Consider the following 18,495-nt stretch of genomic DNA (forward strand, 5'->3'; position numbering starts at 1 on the left):
ATATATAAAAAAAATGTGATATAATTGCAAATGAGACAACTCTTCACTAGTTACAGATCAAATGACACACAAATTAACAGTTACATTTCACCGTATGATCATAAACAATGAGCAAAGCCCATACCGCATAGTCAACTATAAAAGGCTCCAATATTACAAAGGTAAAACAATTCGATCGAAAAAAACTAACAGCCTAGTTTATGTACAAAAAAACACACCGACAAATGACAACCACTGATATACATACTCCCTACTTGGGACAGACACATATTTACTAAGTATACAGAATGTGTGTGTGTGTGTGTGTGTGTGTGTGTGGGGGGGGTACATGTTAGAGGGATCCCAACCGTCCCCCGAATCTGGGACAAGGGTGTACTAGTGCAACATTCATTTGAAAAACGTTTAACTGTAAATTTCTGTGCCATTTGGTCTCTTGTCTATTTCTCAATGGTAATCATACCACATCTTTTTTTTTTTTTTATTATATTAACTCATCAGATGGACACACACATAATAGATCACTCATCAACTTTTATTTTTTCCCCCAATCTGACACATCAGATACAGGGATATTTGTTTATTTTAGTGATACAATTCGATAAAACGGACATTGACTACTGTCGCTTGAATATTACTGATGGTATAGAGACTCCTTTTACGATTATCATTTCGTATGCAAGATACCTTCATTACAAAATTTATAATCTTATGCATTCCACACCAATATGGTATTCAATGCTTTTTAGTTAATTTGAACTCAGTAGGACAGACCCAATATTTTTAATGAATAAAGTTTATTATTGTAAACAACCAAGTCCGGAGTGTGTCTAGATCTGGTATCTATTTTCCATATTTTCGTTTATTGAAGTGAATTCTCCGTGTTTGCAAATGAATTTATTCTTTTAAAAAATATGATACCATCGCAATTCATCATTCTCCTTTTTAATTATAAAATAATGATAAATAAACAAGAAACAACGCCACTTGTCTACCCAAATCATGATTCAATCTGGAAGGAAAATCTGATTCGAGTAAATGGTTGATATGCCTAATTGTTTAGATTTTGAATATTTTTTTCCCCTATTTAACATACACAAATGTGTGGAATATTCCAACATCCAAAACTTGGACAATTATGTTTACACCAAAGATCCATATACAGTTTGTAGTTTGTAGAAATATTTGGCATCACAGTAGCGCATTTATCACCTAAACCATACGTTATTTCGGTCAGTGAGCCATCTTTAAGACACTGACAGTGACTTGGAGGACAGTGACCTAGTTTACAGTTAGCATCGCACCAAGCAGTCATTGCTGTATTGCCTTTCCATGCGCCTGTTCCAACACAGGTAACAGTTTCGGTAGGCGGACCTTCGGTTGAGCTACGAGTGGTTAATACTGTTGTCGCTGATGTTGTTTTCTTGTTTGTTGTGGAAGTTCTGGTTGTTCTAGGTGAAGTAACAGTTGTTGGAATGCTGGTTGAAGTAAGGGTTGTTGGGTTACTGGCTGAGGTAACGGTGGTTGGAAAACTGACCGAAGTTGAACTACAACCCTCACTACAGTATGTTGTTGGGCAGTATCCAACCTGACAGTTGATTTTACACCACCAGTCCATAACAGAATTTCCTTTAAAGGCTCCTATTGCAGTACATTTGACCTGTACGGATTTTGTTGTTGTTGAAGATAGTATGGATGAAGAAGTTGTCACCGTAGATAATACTGTTGTCAAGCGTGTTGAGGCAGAAGCTGTCGATGGTTTAATTGGTGTAGACGACGGTTGCGAAGTTGTAGAATCTTTAAACATTGTGGTTGAAGTAGTTGCAACTGTAGATGATGTCGAAGTAAATGCGACATTACCATTATTGTTAATTGCAACGTCTGCGCATGCATAAAACTCTTCCTGTCTTCCTTTTCCGATGCCACAATTTTCAGGATTTGATGCATCATCATTTACACATCCCCAACTGTTTCCTGGAAAAGATTAAGTTTACAGAATTTTACTACTAAGATTAGTATAAAAATATTTATTACTTCTACTTATGAAATTGTTTTTTTTTTTGTTCATTTATTCACATTAAATACGACGATACGCGTACACAACTATAAGGCCTACGCATTAAAATTTTTATTTTTATTTTAGAATAAATCACGGCATATACATTTAAGCCTCTTGTACTATTCTCTGACCACCTAGAACAATGGTTAACAGCAAATCATAAGAACAGAGTTGGAAAAGGCTTGCCTCATCAGATTAACAAGAAACCCTAAAAAACGCACAGGAAGATAAAATAGACATAAGACGATGTGGTATGAGTGCCAATAAGACAACTCTGCATCCAAGTCATAATTTGTAAAGTAGACTATTATAAGTCGAAGTACTGCCTTCAACACGGAGCATTGGGTCCCACCAGACGGCGAGTTATAAAGTGCCCCGAAAAATGACTAGAGTAAAACCATTAAAACAAACGGTCCAATCTATATTAAAATCGAGAAACACTTAAGAATCACATTAACAACGACAACCACTGAACATCAGGTTCCTGACTTAAGACAGGAGCAAACAAATGCAGCGGCTTTTAACATATTATTATCTGACGCCAACCACCACCCTAACCGAAGACAGTTGTGTACAATACGACATATAAGGACACACAATAAAACATTACTTGAAAAAGGCGCAACTTATCAAAGTATGAGTACTAACAGGTTTTAGACAAAACTATGAAAACCAAATTACCCACAACAAAAATTATAAACCACAGAAAGATATATCAAAGCCAAAACCATTATGAATATTTTTTCCCAAACAACCGGTCACTTATGGACCATTTTAAAAAAAGAGCTTGTTGGGAAGGAACTTTAACGCACACAGAGCGTGGGAGTACCTGAACAAGAAACCTCGGATTTAACGTCCCCATCCGTTGGACAAAGACACAAAGTACTGATCTAAAATAACTCGTATTTATATGTACTTTTTTGGAAGCTTATTCAAAGCCAATAAGAAGAAAAAAAACCGATCATGTTCTCCCAGACAATAGTGTCAAACAGTTCCATCCAACGAATTCAGTTAAAGACATCATAAACAGTCTTAAAAAAAAACTACACATTACAAACATATGAGTACATTATTTAGACAGGATGTATGATCACACGTTTTCATTATGTCATTTGTATTGGTAACTGTTGGAGAGTTGTTTCATTGGCAATTATTCCACTTCTTTTTATTTATATATTACACTCATCTTCAGCGCTGTACTTTAAATTTTAAGCGCTATGATTCATATCTAAAGCTCGACTACATTTTACAACGCTATACTTTTTTATATATCTACAGCGTTATATATTCTGCATCTACAGCGTTTGACTTAAAATATACAACGCTAGACGTTATATCTCTATCGCTAGACTTTCAAAACAATTAGATCTACCATTTATCTGTTTGAGACCAACAACTACCTATACATAGTAACACACTTGGAATGCTGTTACCAAGCTTTATATACGTTGACATAGCGCCGTACATTTTTTTTATATCTCTGCAGTGCAGCAAATAAGTTATTTACTAAACCTTAAAGGGATAGTACGTAAAATTAAGAATATGATATTGTTGAACCAAAAATATATTCGAGACACTGACTTGTAAAAAAAGTTATATAGATTAGGTTTACCTGTACGATATCGCCACTGAATAACACAGTGAGAACAAGTTAAACCCTTAGGCAGTGAAACCGTTACTGTGAATTTCCCTCCTGTCTGATAATTAAAATAAAATTTGGTTCCTCCTGTTTGGACATCAGAAAGTATATACTGGTCAAGACAGTCCTGTGTGGCTGCCTTGTTCACATCATTGTTCGGACAAATTCTGAACTCAAGGTAACCTCGATGGCTTGCAGTGATTTCAAACGTCATTGAGGCATTACTGTCCATCGCATAGCTCCTGGTGATGGTACCAGTGGCAAATTTACCAGGTGGTGAGTAAAGTTGGGGTTTTCCGTACTCATCCCCGCAGACTCCACATTTACCGCCATTTTGAAACTGATGTACCTACAATACCAAGAACGTCATTAGAAAAGACCTAAGGAATTGTAATAGAAAATATCTGATAACCGGAACTTAAAGCAACAACTTTTTTTAATTGTACTAGAAAATATAATCAAACATCATACTATTTACCAAATAGTATAAAGAGAGGTAAATTTGTGTTATAATATATTCCTAGTAAAGGTGGCAATACTACAGAGTTAACTGTTTTAATTAAGCAGATATCTATTGTAGTTGCAGACGACGGATGCTTCATATTGAGCAGGATCTGCTTACCCTTCAGGAGCACCTAAGATAATCTGTAGTTTTTGGTTGGGTTCGTGTTGATCTGTCTTTAATTTTCGATGTTGTGTTTTGTGTGTTTTTGTTTGTCTGTTGGTCATTTTCCTATTTAGCTTTGGCCTTGTCATTTTATTTTCGACTTACATGCAGATATGCAAAAATGATTTTAAGATTTGACCTCCGCTAAGAAACAAACGTCGCTTTGAAAAGTAGATAATTTTGATCTACTACAATATGCTACTCCTTACCTTCATTTGCATGTTATTTTACATATCGTACATTGATTACACAATTCCTGGTAAAATCATAAAATTGAGAATGGAAATGGGGAATGTGTCAAAGAGACAACAACCCGATCATAGAGCAGACAATGTATGCTTTATTAACAAAAAAATCGTCTTAAAAAAATAGGAAATAAAAATATGATACATACATTATATCCACCACAGAACAATTGGTTGTCATTATAATCTACTGGTGTATTGAAACCATATCTCCACATGGAGGCTCTTCCGGGAGGATCAATTAATCTTCCGTGTCCATGGATCGAACTTATAAAACTATTTATTATCAAAATATACGTTACTAGTGCCTTTGTATTTCGACGTTCCATTATAAATTTTAAAACCCCCCGATTGGTAATTATATCTTCAGCGCTATTGTGAATTCTGCTATTCCGGTGTTCTCTAATGTGTGTATGCTATGCACATGAGCGCCAGTCCTTCATCACTAGAACTAGCTCAATCATAAAAACGTCCGGCAATGGACTTAAAAAATATATACACATTTATTAGTCTCCATTAAGCACAACCATTAAATAGTTCAATCCGGATATACTTATCACAGTCTTAGACTAATGTCTTCTGTACACAGAATGCACATTTCAATTTGTGGAGTTAATTTGTCATTCTAACATAAAACATCCATTTAAACATATTAATTATCAGTTTTTTTCATCGATTTGGTCTGTTGGTTGACACCCCAATAAAGATGGTCATATTGTTAGCTTATCTTTATACCGACGGCTATGTTAGTCAATCTAGATCACAATGTCAAGTCTGCTCGTTCACCTAAATAGGTTGATGTTTGAGAATATGAAGAAAAAAAAATGATAGTTTTTTCTTAATAATCTTCACAAGGAACACACACACCAAAAGTCTTGAAAATCTGAAAGCGTTTGTAGCAGAACAAAGCAACCCAAATAAAAGAGAAAAATAGACATTTTCATGAGGGTAGTAAGTTATGCTTAGAAAAATCAAATGGATGGTAAAGTTCTGTGACCAAAAATAATAAAATAAAAAAGTTGCATTTGAAGTCATTAGTAAATGCCCACCATGTATGTATAGTATCACTAAACTGTCTATAAACCTTGATAAATGCGAAGTAGCACAAACAATTGGTCATTCGATTAACTTATTAGTCATAAAGTTTATAATTTTAGCACTGTAGACAGATATTTGAATACTGTTTTTAACGATATTCACATGGAGTTTATTTTTGATACATATTTGAAAAAAAACTATAACTGAATATGAATTATTATACAGTGGTCATGCATACTGTCTTTTATTACTCCTCACTGCCCTCCTAATATGGAATAAGAAACGTCATGAAAAAGATATTTAACAAATTTACGCTATACAAAAGTCATCACCGGCGTTTGCTATTTTATATCAGTTCACTGTGAATCAGTTTTGGGTGCATTTTATATATAGATGTGTCGTCTACCTATTCATTGAATAAACCTTAACATCATGATTCCTTGTTGTATTTTTTTATGACTCTTTTAGCATACCATAGCTGTTCATTACTATGAGCAGGTACGCATATCTTTTGTGAATTAAACTTTAAATTAAAAAACCAATCCCAAAGAGGCATCAAAAGGCAGCCATATATCGGGCAAAGACGGACAGTACCATAACCAACAGAGAAATAAGAGGAAACCAAACAATAGTAAATCAACACTACATAGAAAGCTAAAGATTGAGTAACTCAAGTAAACACTATGCCAGAAATATTAGATTAGAAATAATAGTTGCACCGGGCAAAATAAATAAGGAATGTACACACACCTGATTCAACTCACGACATTCAGAATCAACCGTGTCAAATGATGGCATTGTTTGTATCGTCTTTGATTTCTGAGTAGTGTTGTGGGTAAATTTCGTTTAATATATATATATATATATATGACGATATATGACATACATTATTGCAATTACACGTGTATAGTATGATAACTTTTAGGTGTATCGTTTTTATCTATGACAAAAGTGTCTGATTGAACTTCAAGATTATGTATTTATTGCGACATTATTGAACACCAAAAGGGAAATGAGATATCAACCGTGAAAATATGTTACATAAAAATTGACAGAAGACTTTTACTGCATTCATTTATTAGGACAAGACAAGATTAACCAACACATTAAAAACGAAATCAAATATGTCTTTCCAACAGAAAAGTATTGATGTAAAACTTAAGATTTGGTCTAAAACATGCCAATATCGTATTGAAATATCTGGTAGGTAATGAGCCCATATTTTGGGAGCATTTTTTTTTCTCTAAAGTTCATGTTTATACTGACATTGTGATAAAGTTTTAAAGAATAGTCAACGTCAAATCTAGTCTATATCTAATATGACTTTCCCCCCAATTTGCGTATAAATTTGCATTACTAGTTTTGAATGTTTTTAAAGCAGACAAATAACAAGGACCTTCAAGACTCTACCAATAATTCCCCATTCTCATCACCTCAGACTGCGACAGGTACTTTACAATAACATTTATTAAAACATAAACATTTTAATAATATTATATGAGGTTTTTTTTAGTGCAAACAAGATACTTATTTTCAATAGTGGGGAACATACTTTATATTGCGTTACCCCAACAGGCAATACATTTTTATTCATTGTACCAAATAAATTTTTTAAGTGTATATTAATTGGGTATACATCGCTGTTTTAGTATATTTAGCGATATATTTTAAAGGTATCGTACATCCTTGTGCCTCGACTATGAATCAGCAATAATCAATCTTTATCGTGTTCAATATTTACCTTCAGGTTAAAACAATATAGACATACCACACACATCAGATAAACTTTCTGTACATTATGTACTAGATGTACTTGTTTCGCTAATTAACAAAAAAGAAAAGATAATTGAATAAAAAAGTGAGTTATAAAATACATCGATATGCTGTAATATTCTATGATTAAAACTAATATATATATAAACTGATGTTAAAGGGAAGATGACAATGTCATTTAACCAAGAATCTGCTTTTTAAATCGGTTAAAAAAATAATCTTAGGTCCTAGTACTACCTGTCATGCATTTAGGAAAATCAAGCTTGCGAGTTTTTTAAAATTTTGGTCTAAGGAAAAAGAAAAGTAAAACTGAATATCGTGTTTACCAAAAAAAAAAATACCACATTTTAAATTATAATTACCTTACCACATTGAGTACTTCTTGTAAGATGAGGAATTTTAAAATATATTAAAAGTTTCAGAGTTAATCGTTGCAAACTTAAGCGACTTATTTCACAAAAGATCTTACGAGCAATAATATTCGTTAGTCATAAAAATTTCCGTACAATATACCATCAATTTTTGTATAAAAAAAGCCCATGGGTTATATTTCCTTAAAAGAGTTTTAATCGCATACTTTCGAAAAATTATTGAATATTGCTCGGAAAGTAAATTAAATCTCTTTCTCGTTTTCGAGTACACATAACAACTTGTCCTACTCAAAAGGAATTAACAATGTAACAGAATACTTTTTTTAGGATGATTTCAAATATCCTTGACCAACCATTTCCTCAGTTTTTTCTGGAATGAACAATTGTGCAATGTGTTATATATAATATAATAAACTGCTGTTCAAAAGTCCTAAATCGATTGAGAGAAAACAAATCCGGTTTACAAACTAAAACAGAGGAAACACACCAACTATAAGAGGAAAACAACGGAACAACAGAAACACTAAAGTGCCACAAAAAGAAACGCCTACATACATTTGCCTACATAGAAATGTAAGAAAATATAGTCTCATCTGATTGGAGTCCTATTCCCGATGATGTCATTTTGAGTGAGTGTGCGTTCACATAGCAGGAGATGCTCACCCTGTAGGAGCACCCGGTTTCGCTCCCTTTACAGTTTATATGATCCACACGGTTTTGGTGTGTTATCCTAATTTGTCTCATCATTGTCGATATATGAGTATGATAATCTACCATCACATTATTTTTTCAAGATATCTAATTTTTGAATTTGGTCGGGAAAAAAGGGATTCTGTACATTAATCATTTCTCTACTCTATATATACTACACCACTACAATATCTTATGAAATGGACATTACATAACTTATAAACTTTTTTTTTTAAACCTAAGAATTAAGTTTTTAGTAACAAAACTTAAAAACACATGCTGAAATTCAATGTATATGCAAATGAATGTTTAAATCAACTTTTGCTTGATACATGAAACACGTATTTTCGTCTCCGAGATTAGGTATTCCATTTAATTAAGGATTGCTTTTTCAGAGCTCTTATTACAAATTTGTCCCTTTGCTCTGGTTATCTAGCGAAGAAATATCACTAAGTACCTTCAACATTAACTGCAGATAATTTGGCAAAATATTCTCTGTTAATAATCCTCTTAAAAAATAAGTAATAACATAAATGGTACACTCTCCTTGCTTCTCCGCTTCATTTAAATGTTGTGGAGTTGTTCTATTCAGTTTGATGTATTATGTTCTTTAGATAGTTTAATTAGGTCTTTCCACTTTACGTGGAAAGACCTTTTGTTTTTCTTCTGCAGTCTGAGATGCTTTTTTATTTTAGAACATATCGAATGGATATTTGTCCAACGATGTTGTCAGTAATGGATGTTTCAAAACTCACCCTGTGTGACAGAACACTTATTCTTATAGGAGTTGTCTCCCCGTGTCCCCTTTTTCTTGTTATCGCTATATCTCTAAAACCGTATAAGATTTTTACAAACTGTTTTCACCAAATTGTTCGTCTACTCTTAAGAATGATTTGTTTTACTTTGACTAATGTGATCAGAAGACATCTTATGGGAGTTATTTCCCTTTGAAAATTTAAAATAAACGATATGTTGGGTTAATTCATACAGTATAAGTTGTAGAGGCCTACAGTCTTTTGATATGAAGTCCTTGGTCCATATAAAGGAAATTGAGGTCAAGGTCAAAGGTCAAGGTCATGTTATAAGTTTTGAATTTTGCTTGTTATAGTTATTCAAAAGAAACGGTTACAGTTAATGATATGATATGTTTGCAAAATCACTGTTTACAATAAGGCACAACTTCAACTTATTCAGTCGAAGTGTCTTGGTTAACCATTATATGAGTTTTCTCCCCTTATGTATTTGAAATCATTATTTCTCCACAACCATATCAGTGATTGACCTCGGACCTTCTTATTTGAGTTCACTGACCAATGACCTTGAAATTGAGGTCAAGGTCAAAGGTCAAGGTCATGTTATAAATTTTGAATTTTGCTTGTAATCGTTATTCAAAAGAAACTGTTACAGTTAATGATATGATGTGTTTGCCAAATTACTGTTTACAATAAGGCGCAACTTCAACCTATTTAAGTCGAAGTGTTTTGGTTAACCCTTATAGGAGTTTTCTCCCCTTTTGTATTTGAAATCATTATTTCTCCACAACCATACAAGTGATTGACCTGGGGCCTTCGTATTTGACCTATGACCTTGAATTTGAGGTCAAGGTTGAAGGTCAAGGTCATATTCTAAATATTGGAATTTACTTGTAATCTATAATATTCAAATGAAACTGTAACAGTTAATGATACGATGTGTTTGCCAAATTACTGTTTACAACAAGGGGCAACTTCAACCAATTTAAGTCGAAGTGTTTTGGTCAGCCCTTTTAGGAGTTTTCTCCCCTTTTGTATTTGAAATCGATAGTTCTCTACAATCATACAAGTGATTGACCTGGGGTCTTTTGATTTAAGATCACTGACCTATGACCAGGGGTCGAATTTAAGTTTTTTTGTGTACTGGCCAGCCGGACCAGTGGACTGAGTTCAATGTCAAAGATCAACTTGACGTTCAAGAGTTTGACCTTTGCTTTAAATTTGTTTTTGTTCATTATAAAACAATTAAGTCTTCTGCATATACCTATTAATCTTATTTTTCTATATCAGTTGAGGTACCAAATTACATCATCAAGGAGTGACCCTTTCTAACATCTTTTTTTAAATTTCATTCTAAATATCGAGGTGGAAAGACCTTCAATTGTTCTCTGAAGAATTGGTTTTTAATTTATATTATTTTTACATGTATAAAATTGAAAATATAAAAATAATTTGCGTCCGAAGTGCTTTTCTGGATTTACCTTCATCAGGAACACTCAAAGCCAAACATTTGAAATCCGAAGATGTTTTAGTACCGAAACCTTTGAAGAGCTTTATGTCATAAATACCAAAAATAAATAGCCAAATTCATCTAAAGCCAACTTTGCCCGAGGAAGTTGAATCCTTAGTTTCTTAATAATTTCCAAATTTATAAACGGACATTTTTAGTAAAGTGTTTTAAATCATGTCAGTACCGGAGTACTGACTACTCAGCTGACGATACCCTCGGGGACTAATACTATAGTCCACCCGCAGAGGTATCGACTCAGTGATGTTAAAATTGAAAACAACCCGTTTAATAATTTCTTGCGTCTGAAGCGCTTTTCTGGATTTACCTTCATCAGGAACGCTCAAATCCAAACATTTGAAATCCGAAGATGTATAAGCACCGAAACCGTTGAGAAGCTATATGTCATCAATACCAAAAATAAATAGCCAAATTCATCTAAAGCCAACTTTGCCCGAGGGAGTTGGAGCCTTAGTTTCTTCATAATTTCCAAATTTATAAACGGACATTTTTAGTAAAGTGTTTTAAATCATGTCAGTACCGGAGTACTGACTACTCAGCTGACGATACACTCGGGGACTAATACTATAGTCCACCCGCAGAGGTATCGACTCAGTGACGTTAAAATTGAAAACAACCCGTTTAATAATTTCTTGCGTCCGAAGCGCTTTTCTGGATTTACCTTCATCAGGAACGCTCAAATCCAAGCATTTGAAATCCGAAGATGTATAAGCAACGAAACCGTTGAGAAGCTATATGTCATAAATACCAAAAATAAATAGCCAAATTCAACTTAAGCCAACTTTGCCCGAGGGAGTTGAAGCTTTAATTTCTTAATAATTTCCAAATTTATAAATGGACATTTTTAGAAAAGTGTTTTAAATCATGTCAGTACCGGAGTACTGACTACTCAGCTGACGATACCCTCGGGGACTAATACTATAGTCCACCCGCAGAGGTATCGACTCAGTGACGTTAAAATTGAAAACAACCCGTTTAATAATTTCTTGCGTCCGAAGCGCTTTTCTGGATTTACTTTCATCAGGAACGTTCAAATCCAAACATTTAAAATCCGAAGATGTATAAGCACCGAAACCGTTGAAAAGCTATATGTCATAAATACCAAAAAAAAGATAGCCAAATTCACCTAAAGCTTACTTTGCCTGAGGGAGTTGAAACCTCAGTTTATTAATAATTTCCAAATCAATAAACAGACAATATTAGTATAGTTTGTTAAATCATGTACTGACTTTTTTTATTTTTATTTTATCTTTATTATGATCACACTTCATATATACATATCCCAGATTAAAAAATATTCATATTACTTATTGTCTTGTCTCTGAAATGATAACATTCTACATTTTACATAACAATATTGCGTGAAATATTTTCCATTAAAATATCACTGTCAGATTATAAAACTTGTGTATACTTGTATCGTATTATTTTTTTCTTTAATTTTTCTGGTTTTTTTTTTTTATATAAAACAACAAAAATCAACATTTGAAACAATTCAAGAAAAAAAAACACCAAATGTTTACATACGGAAATGTTCATGTACGGACTACTGAGCTGATGATACATACATTTTAGAAATTTATTTTATTAATGTACAACAAAAACTGAAAGCAGTTTAATATTTTTCAAACATGAAATATTTATTAACGTCATTCTATTGTGATTTACTCCTTCACTTTTCTTTGTTGCTTCTTTATGTTGTGTTTCCTATAAATATCAGAAAAACATATCAATAAAGCTGTTTTTGAGCATTTAAGAAACTGTTATCTATGTCATCAGAATAGAATGAACTATTACGATTGAACTTTTATATATTTCTTAAGAAAACAGTCGATGTTGCTAGCTGTTTCATGTGTTCGACCTCAATCATATGACATTTTCATGTTTCTTGAATACAGTTTATTGTTTAGTGTCATAATTATGATTTCGTTTCCATGTATTGAATACATCACTTGTTATGCCCTACGATAGTAGAGGGGAGTTATATTTTCTGGTCTGTGCGTCCGTCCGTCCGTCTGTTTGTTCGTCCATTCGTTCCGCTTCAGGTTAAAGGTTTTTGGTCAAAGTAGTTTATGATGAAGTTGAAGTCCAATCAACTTGAAACTAAGCAACATTATCTCTATGATATTATCTTTCTAATTTAATTGCCAAATTAGAGTTTTTGCCCCATTTCACGGTGCACTAAACATAGAAATTGATAGTGCGAGTAGGGCGTCCGTGTACCAGGGATACATTCTTGTTCTTATAATATATTTATAGTGACTCATTTAGTAAGATTATCAATTTTAAGAAAATGAGATTCAACTTTTTCAACAGATAAAAAGGATCCGAATAGAAAGTGCAAGTTATGAGACTAATATAGCTTCAATGTTTATTGTAAAATCCAAAATAATATGATGATATATTTCTCAATAAAGCAATCGTATCGAAAGACAGCTGTACCAAGGGCTTAATACCACAACTCCTTATTTTTACGAAGCTATTATTGTTAGCAGTTTTACTCTTTCTTCATCAATCGTTTATAAGAACAATCAACGTGAGCTTGTCGATGATCTAGATAGCTTAGTGAAAAAGTTAAAATCTTTATCAGTGCAGGATGAATCAAAATATGCTAGCATGAACTTGTGTTAGAGAAATTGACATAGGAATTAAAACTTTTACTATGCTGGAATAGTTTGACTTACAGGAATTGATGTTCAAGTTGTTTACTCGCGTCTGGCGCAAATATAAAATTTCAATCCTGATATCTATTATGATTTTATTTACTATTAAATTTTGATATATATAATACGTTTTCCTCAACTAAAAGTGTTTTTTTGTTAATGTTTGCTTCCATATGTATGTATTCGACCGTTGGTTTTCCCGTTTGAATGGTTTTACACTAGCAATTTTGGGGTCCTTTATAGCTTGTTGCTCGGTGTAGGCCAAGACTCCGTGTTGAAGGCCGTATATTGACCTATAATGGTTTACTTTTTTAAAATTGTTATTTGGATGGAGAGTTGTCTTATTGGCACTCACACCACATCTTGCTATATCTATAAAAAGTAAAAACACAAAAATACTGAACTCCGAGGAAAATTCAAAAAGGAAAGTCCCAAATCAAATTGCAAAATCAAAAGTTCAAACACATCAAACGAATGGATAACAACGGTCATATTCCTGACTTGGTACAGGCATTGTCTTATGTAGAAAATGATGGATTGAACCTGGTTTTATAACTAGCTTAGTATTAGACCGTTCCATGATATTGAATTCCTTTACCAAGTTATTAGAACTGGGCTGATATATATTTATCATTAATCAAAACTATTCCCCCATTTACTATTTGCTTAATTTCAACAAATGATAACTTGATTAACATAGTCATACTATTCAAATTTCATTTTTTTCATCGTTGCTTCAGTATAACCTATTCCTCAAGTACTAGCGCATTTGCGGTCAAATCTCAAACCATTGGGAAAAGATGATGCAATAAGTCTCTTAAAAGTCAACTAAACTAATTTGTGTTCACCAAGTTGATTACAACAATATGTGCATATACATTTTTTTAGATTTCAAAAAATATTAAACCCTTATCATAATCGAAAATTTAATTCGGGTGTCACTGATAAGTGTTTTGTAGACGAACCGCTCGTCTTACGCAGCGCCGAGTGGGACTCTTGTGGTTTTGTACTCGAAATTCAATTTTGTACGGACAAAAGTGAGTATTGTTCAACAGATATGAGTTCAGTTTAACAAAATGTGTAGCCTACTACAAATTTAAAATTTTGTCATACAAAATTATCTTTCAGTTGACAAAAGTTACTTTTGTCATGACAAAGTTCATTTTTGTAACACAGACTTTACTTTTGTTACCTAATTTGAAAATTGGGCGACAAAGGCAAATTTGTATGCACATTAGTTTATTTTGGATTCTGTGAACTGATTTGCATACAAAATCGACTTTTGTGAGACAAAATTGACTTTTGTGAGACAAAATTGATTTTTGTGAGACAAAATTGACTTTTGTGACACAAAATTGACTTTTGTGACATAAAAATTGACTTTTGTGAGACAAAATAGACTAAATTGAATTTTGTCTCACTAAAGTCAATTTTGTTGTCACAAAATCGTCTGTTGTAAGACTGTCAATTTTGTCTCATAAAATTGAAGCTTGTCTTACACAAATGACTTTTGTGTTTTAATTTCTATATCAGGTAACAAAAGTAAATTTTGTATGCAAATAAATTTATAGTTGCATACCTTTCTGACAAAATTGACTTTTGTCATGACAAAAATAAATCTTGTCTACAAAAATGAATTTCATCATCACAACATTGAAGTTCTTATCAAACAAGTCTGTATCACATAGTTTTGTAAGACAAACATGATATTGTTATGACAGAATTGAATTTTGTACAAAACCACAAGAGTCCCATTCGGCACCCCGTACGTCTGGCGTAAATATAAAATTTTAATCCTGGTATCTAGGATAAATTTGTCTAAAATGATAGTTTTACTCACGGAAACAGTTTTTGTAGACTGCTGTGGCTACACTTGTGACAAATACCAATACTCCTATCACAATACCAGCGATCATCCTGAGAGAAAAAAACGACGGAATATTTAAAAAAAAGGGAACTCGATGCATGCAATGTGGTTTTAACGTAACACACGTATACGAAACGCTAGTCTGGCGCAAATAGAAAATTTCAATCCTGTTAGCTATGATGAGTTTATCATTCAGTATATATACCTTCCCAATTGTGAGCTTAACATTTTTTTACAACTACACTGCAACAGCACTGACCTATTGCATATTGAATATACATTTCCAAGTGTATACAATATTCCTGAACTTGCGTTTGCTATCATAATTTGCCTTGACAGAGGATATTTTTTTTTACATGGATACCTTTTAACAAAGGATTCCATGTGGAGAAGTTAAAAAGTAAAATAAAAAAAATACTGAATTCCGAGGAAAATTCATACCGTTAAATTCCTAATCAAATGGCAAAATCAAAAGCTCAAATACATCAAACGAATGGATAACAACTGTCATATTCCTGACTTGGTATAGGCACTTTCTTATTAATAAAATAGTGGATTGAACCATGCTTATTCTCTCAATTCTATGACATTCACATCGAATTCCATTATAATCACAACGAAGCGTCAATAAAAACAAACGGGCATGATAGGTGAAAATGTCAAAAATAGGTTTACAGCTGTCAACTTGTATTATAATCTTAACTACTATAAAACATACACATATGTAACAAGGAAACTCAAAAAGGCATATATCAAATTTAACAACCTTATTCATTGTTTTTTTTTATATACGATTTTATGTACTGGTACCGAATCCTTACACTGGCAGGCACAAGTTCACCGCAAAACAACATTTTACTAAATAGACCTCTGGTATAAGGAAAATGTTATACAAATTTTTAAAATGTGTAATTTTAAGTAAGAGCCTTCAGTATTCAAATAACAAAATGTTTAAACTAATTTAGTTTTTTTTACTCTATGAAATAAAGAAATTCAGGTGAAATTAGCCCGATGTAATGCTTTCACATATTTTTCTTATATACCGAACACTCGTGTCAATGAAGTTAGAGTAACGTTTTGCTCACGTGTGTCATGTTCTCATCCATTCTTATTGTTTTATCAATGAGTTATCAATCCACATTTAGAGAAAAACAAACCAAAAAGGGATAAAAGAAAACAAAAATCTTAAGTATTTGCGTCTAAAAACAACACTAGATAAAAGAAGATGTGGTATGAATTATGACGAAAACATATTATGAATGACATGACCAAAAAAGACATACCAATAGGAAAGACATGTTGATGTACCGGTGCACACGTAACCACTCCGACAACACCATATGGTTCCTTCACAACAGTGAAAGCCAACTGGGCACTGTGAATCAGATTGACATACAGCGGCAAACACTGAAATGTTACAAACATTGAATAATTTTAGATATGATTATAAATACATTCAATTGACGCTTATTCTTAGGTCAAAAGCAAATGTTGAAATATTAAATTGTATGTACATGTATTGAGATTGGTTAAATCTTGTTTTTAAGATCGCAAAAATATCATTAGCATATATAAAATTCTTAAACCTATAACAGTACAAATATGTAAAACATTTTTTTTTTTTAAAGACAGACATTGAAGCAGTTTGCCTAAACGGTAAAATATGAATTCAATATACTGTATAGATGTATATCTGATGTAAAAATGCAAGGTAAGACAACACAGATTAAAGTCGAATGCATGTTGGTTAATGTATATGTCGAGAGTTTAAAAATCATTTGTTTTTATATAAGTTTATGAGGACCATAGTATAACTTTTTTGGAAACTCCTTTTACGTTCCTGTGGAAAATATTCTCTCGACAATAAATCATTACTATAGATTATCCAAGATTGGGTACTGACTGTTTTGTCAACTTATTGTTTATTCTTCCGTGTCACTTTGTTGTATTCAATGTGATATAATATACAAATGGAGAACATAGCAACTAGATATGAATTGTATAATTTTAATGAATAGAAAAGATAGAAAAATATAACTGCAGCATTTATAAAACATTAGTTGTTAAAAAGCGCATCTGCTGCAAAACAATTGGTACCGTTAATGTTGTTATTCTTTAAATTTAGAAATCAGCAATAATGTAGATAGAATGGACATATAGAATATTGCCATAAGTATTACTCCCGTTTTTATATTAAAAGTAGCGTTATTTTACTGGTATTTATAGTCTACTTCGACAGATATACGCTGGTTGACTATGACAGCGTGATAATATTCTTGTACTAAAGTCTAAAGCGTTTGATGCTTATACTGTTTACATTATTGATATCTGTAGACAAATATTTATGCATATTCAGGATAAAATGAAAGTTGACTCTAAATAAAAAAAAATGGTAAACTAAAAAAGATTCATTTAAAAGCTGTAGGATAAATATACATAAGACAGAATATCAAATTGTTCATACTAGAAAATAACATAATGTTCATAAGATAAAAAAAAAAGCTGTTGTTACTAGTGCTGGATTTTGTCGTTATATTACATGGAAGGTCTGCATTGACAGTATTACCAGTGTTGTGCATATATATCATGTGAAGAATTTAATATTTTTCCGACCTTATTTACGGGGATATACGAGCTCTTCAAAATTAAAAAAAAAGTTTGTTATGAGACAATGGTTTAAGGCTCTCGTCATGCAGTCAAAATGAAATAACAACGACGTATTGCATGTTTTCGTCTTACAATGTTGACTCTTCAAAATTAAAAATTAAATTTTAAGATAAATTCCCTTTAAGGTGGTACCTAACACTTTAACTAAAATTAAATTGGCTCGTTCAATTTTCTTAAAATTTTGACAAAGTATTTACTTTGACCCTTTGAAAAAAATATAAAAATTTTAAAAATTTTTAACCAACCGTTTTATCTGAAAAAATACACTGGTTATATAGCAGTTTGACAAACACTTACTTTGATCATTGCGAAGCTTAATTTTCCCTTATGAAACTAAGTCATTAAAACGTTCTGCAGATTTTACAGAGTTATCTCCCTGTAGTGTAAGGTACCACCTTAAAGGGAGATTAGAAATGTTTGTTATGTTAACATTTCTCTTTTGAACAAATTTGCCTCATAAAATATACTCTTCGGTAACCATAAGATCAAACGCATTTTATTTCAGCAAAATAAGTCATTAGACAAATAGGTAAACAGCC

General features: G+C 32.4%; 1 protein-coding gene across 1 annotated transcript; it reads right to left on the bottom strand.

The window, feature by feature from the left end:
- Nucleotides 1–590: 590 nt before the first annotated feature.
- On the bottom strand, nucleotides 591–6,461 carry LOC134709734 (uncharacterized). Its single transcript, XM_063569880.1, has 3 exons — nucleotides 6,396–6,461; nucleotides 3,669–4,044; nucleotides 591–1,971 (listed from the first exon to the last, which is right to left on the bottom strand). Exons 1-3 carry the CDS (start codon nucleotides 6,441–6,443, stop codon nucleotides 1,085–1,087), a joined length of 1,311 nt encoding a protein of 436 aa, XP_063425950.1. The 5' UTR covers nucleotides 6,444–6,461; the 3' UTR covers nucleotides 591–1,084.
- Nucleotides 6,462–18,495: the final 12,034 nt, after the last annotated feature.

The sequence above is a fragment of the Mytilus trossulus genome, chromosome 3 (genome assembly GCF_036588685.1).
Source record: "Mytilus trossulus isolate FHL-02 chromosome 3, PNRI_Mtr1.1.1.hap1, whole genome shotgun sequence".
NCBI lineage: Eukaryota > Metazoa > Mollusca > Bivalvia > Mytilida > Mytilidae > Mytilus > Mytilus trossulus.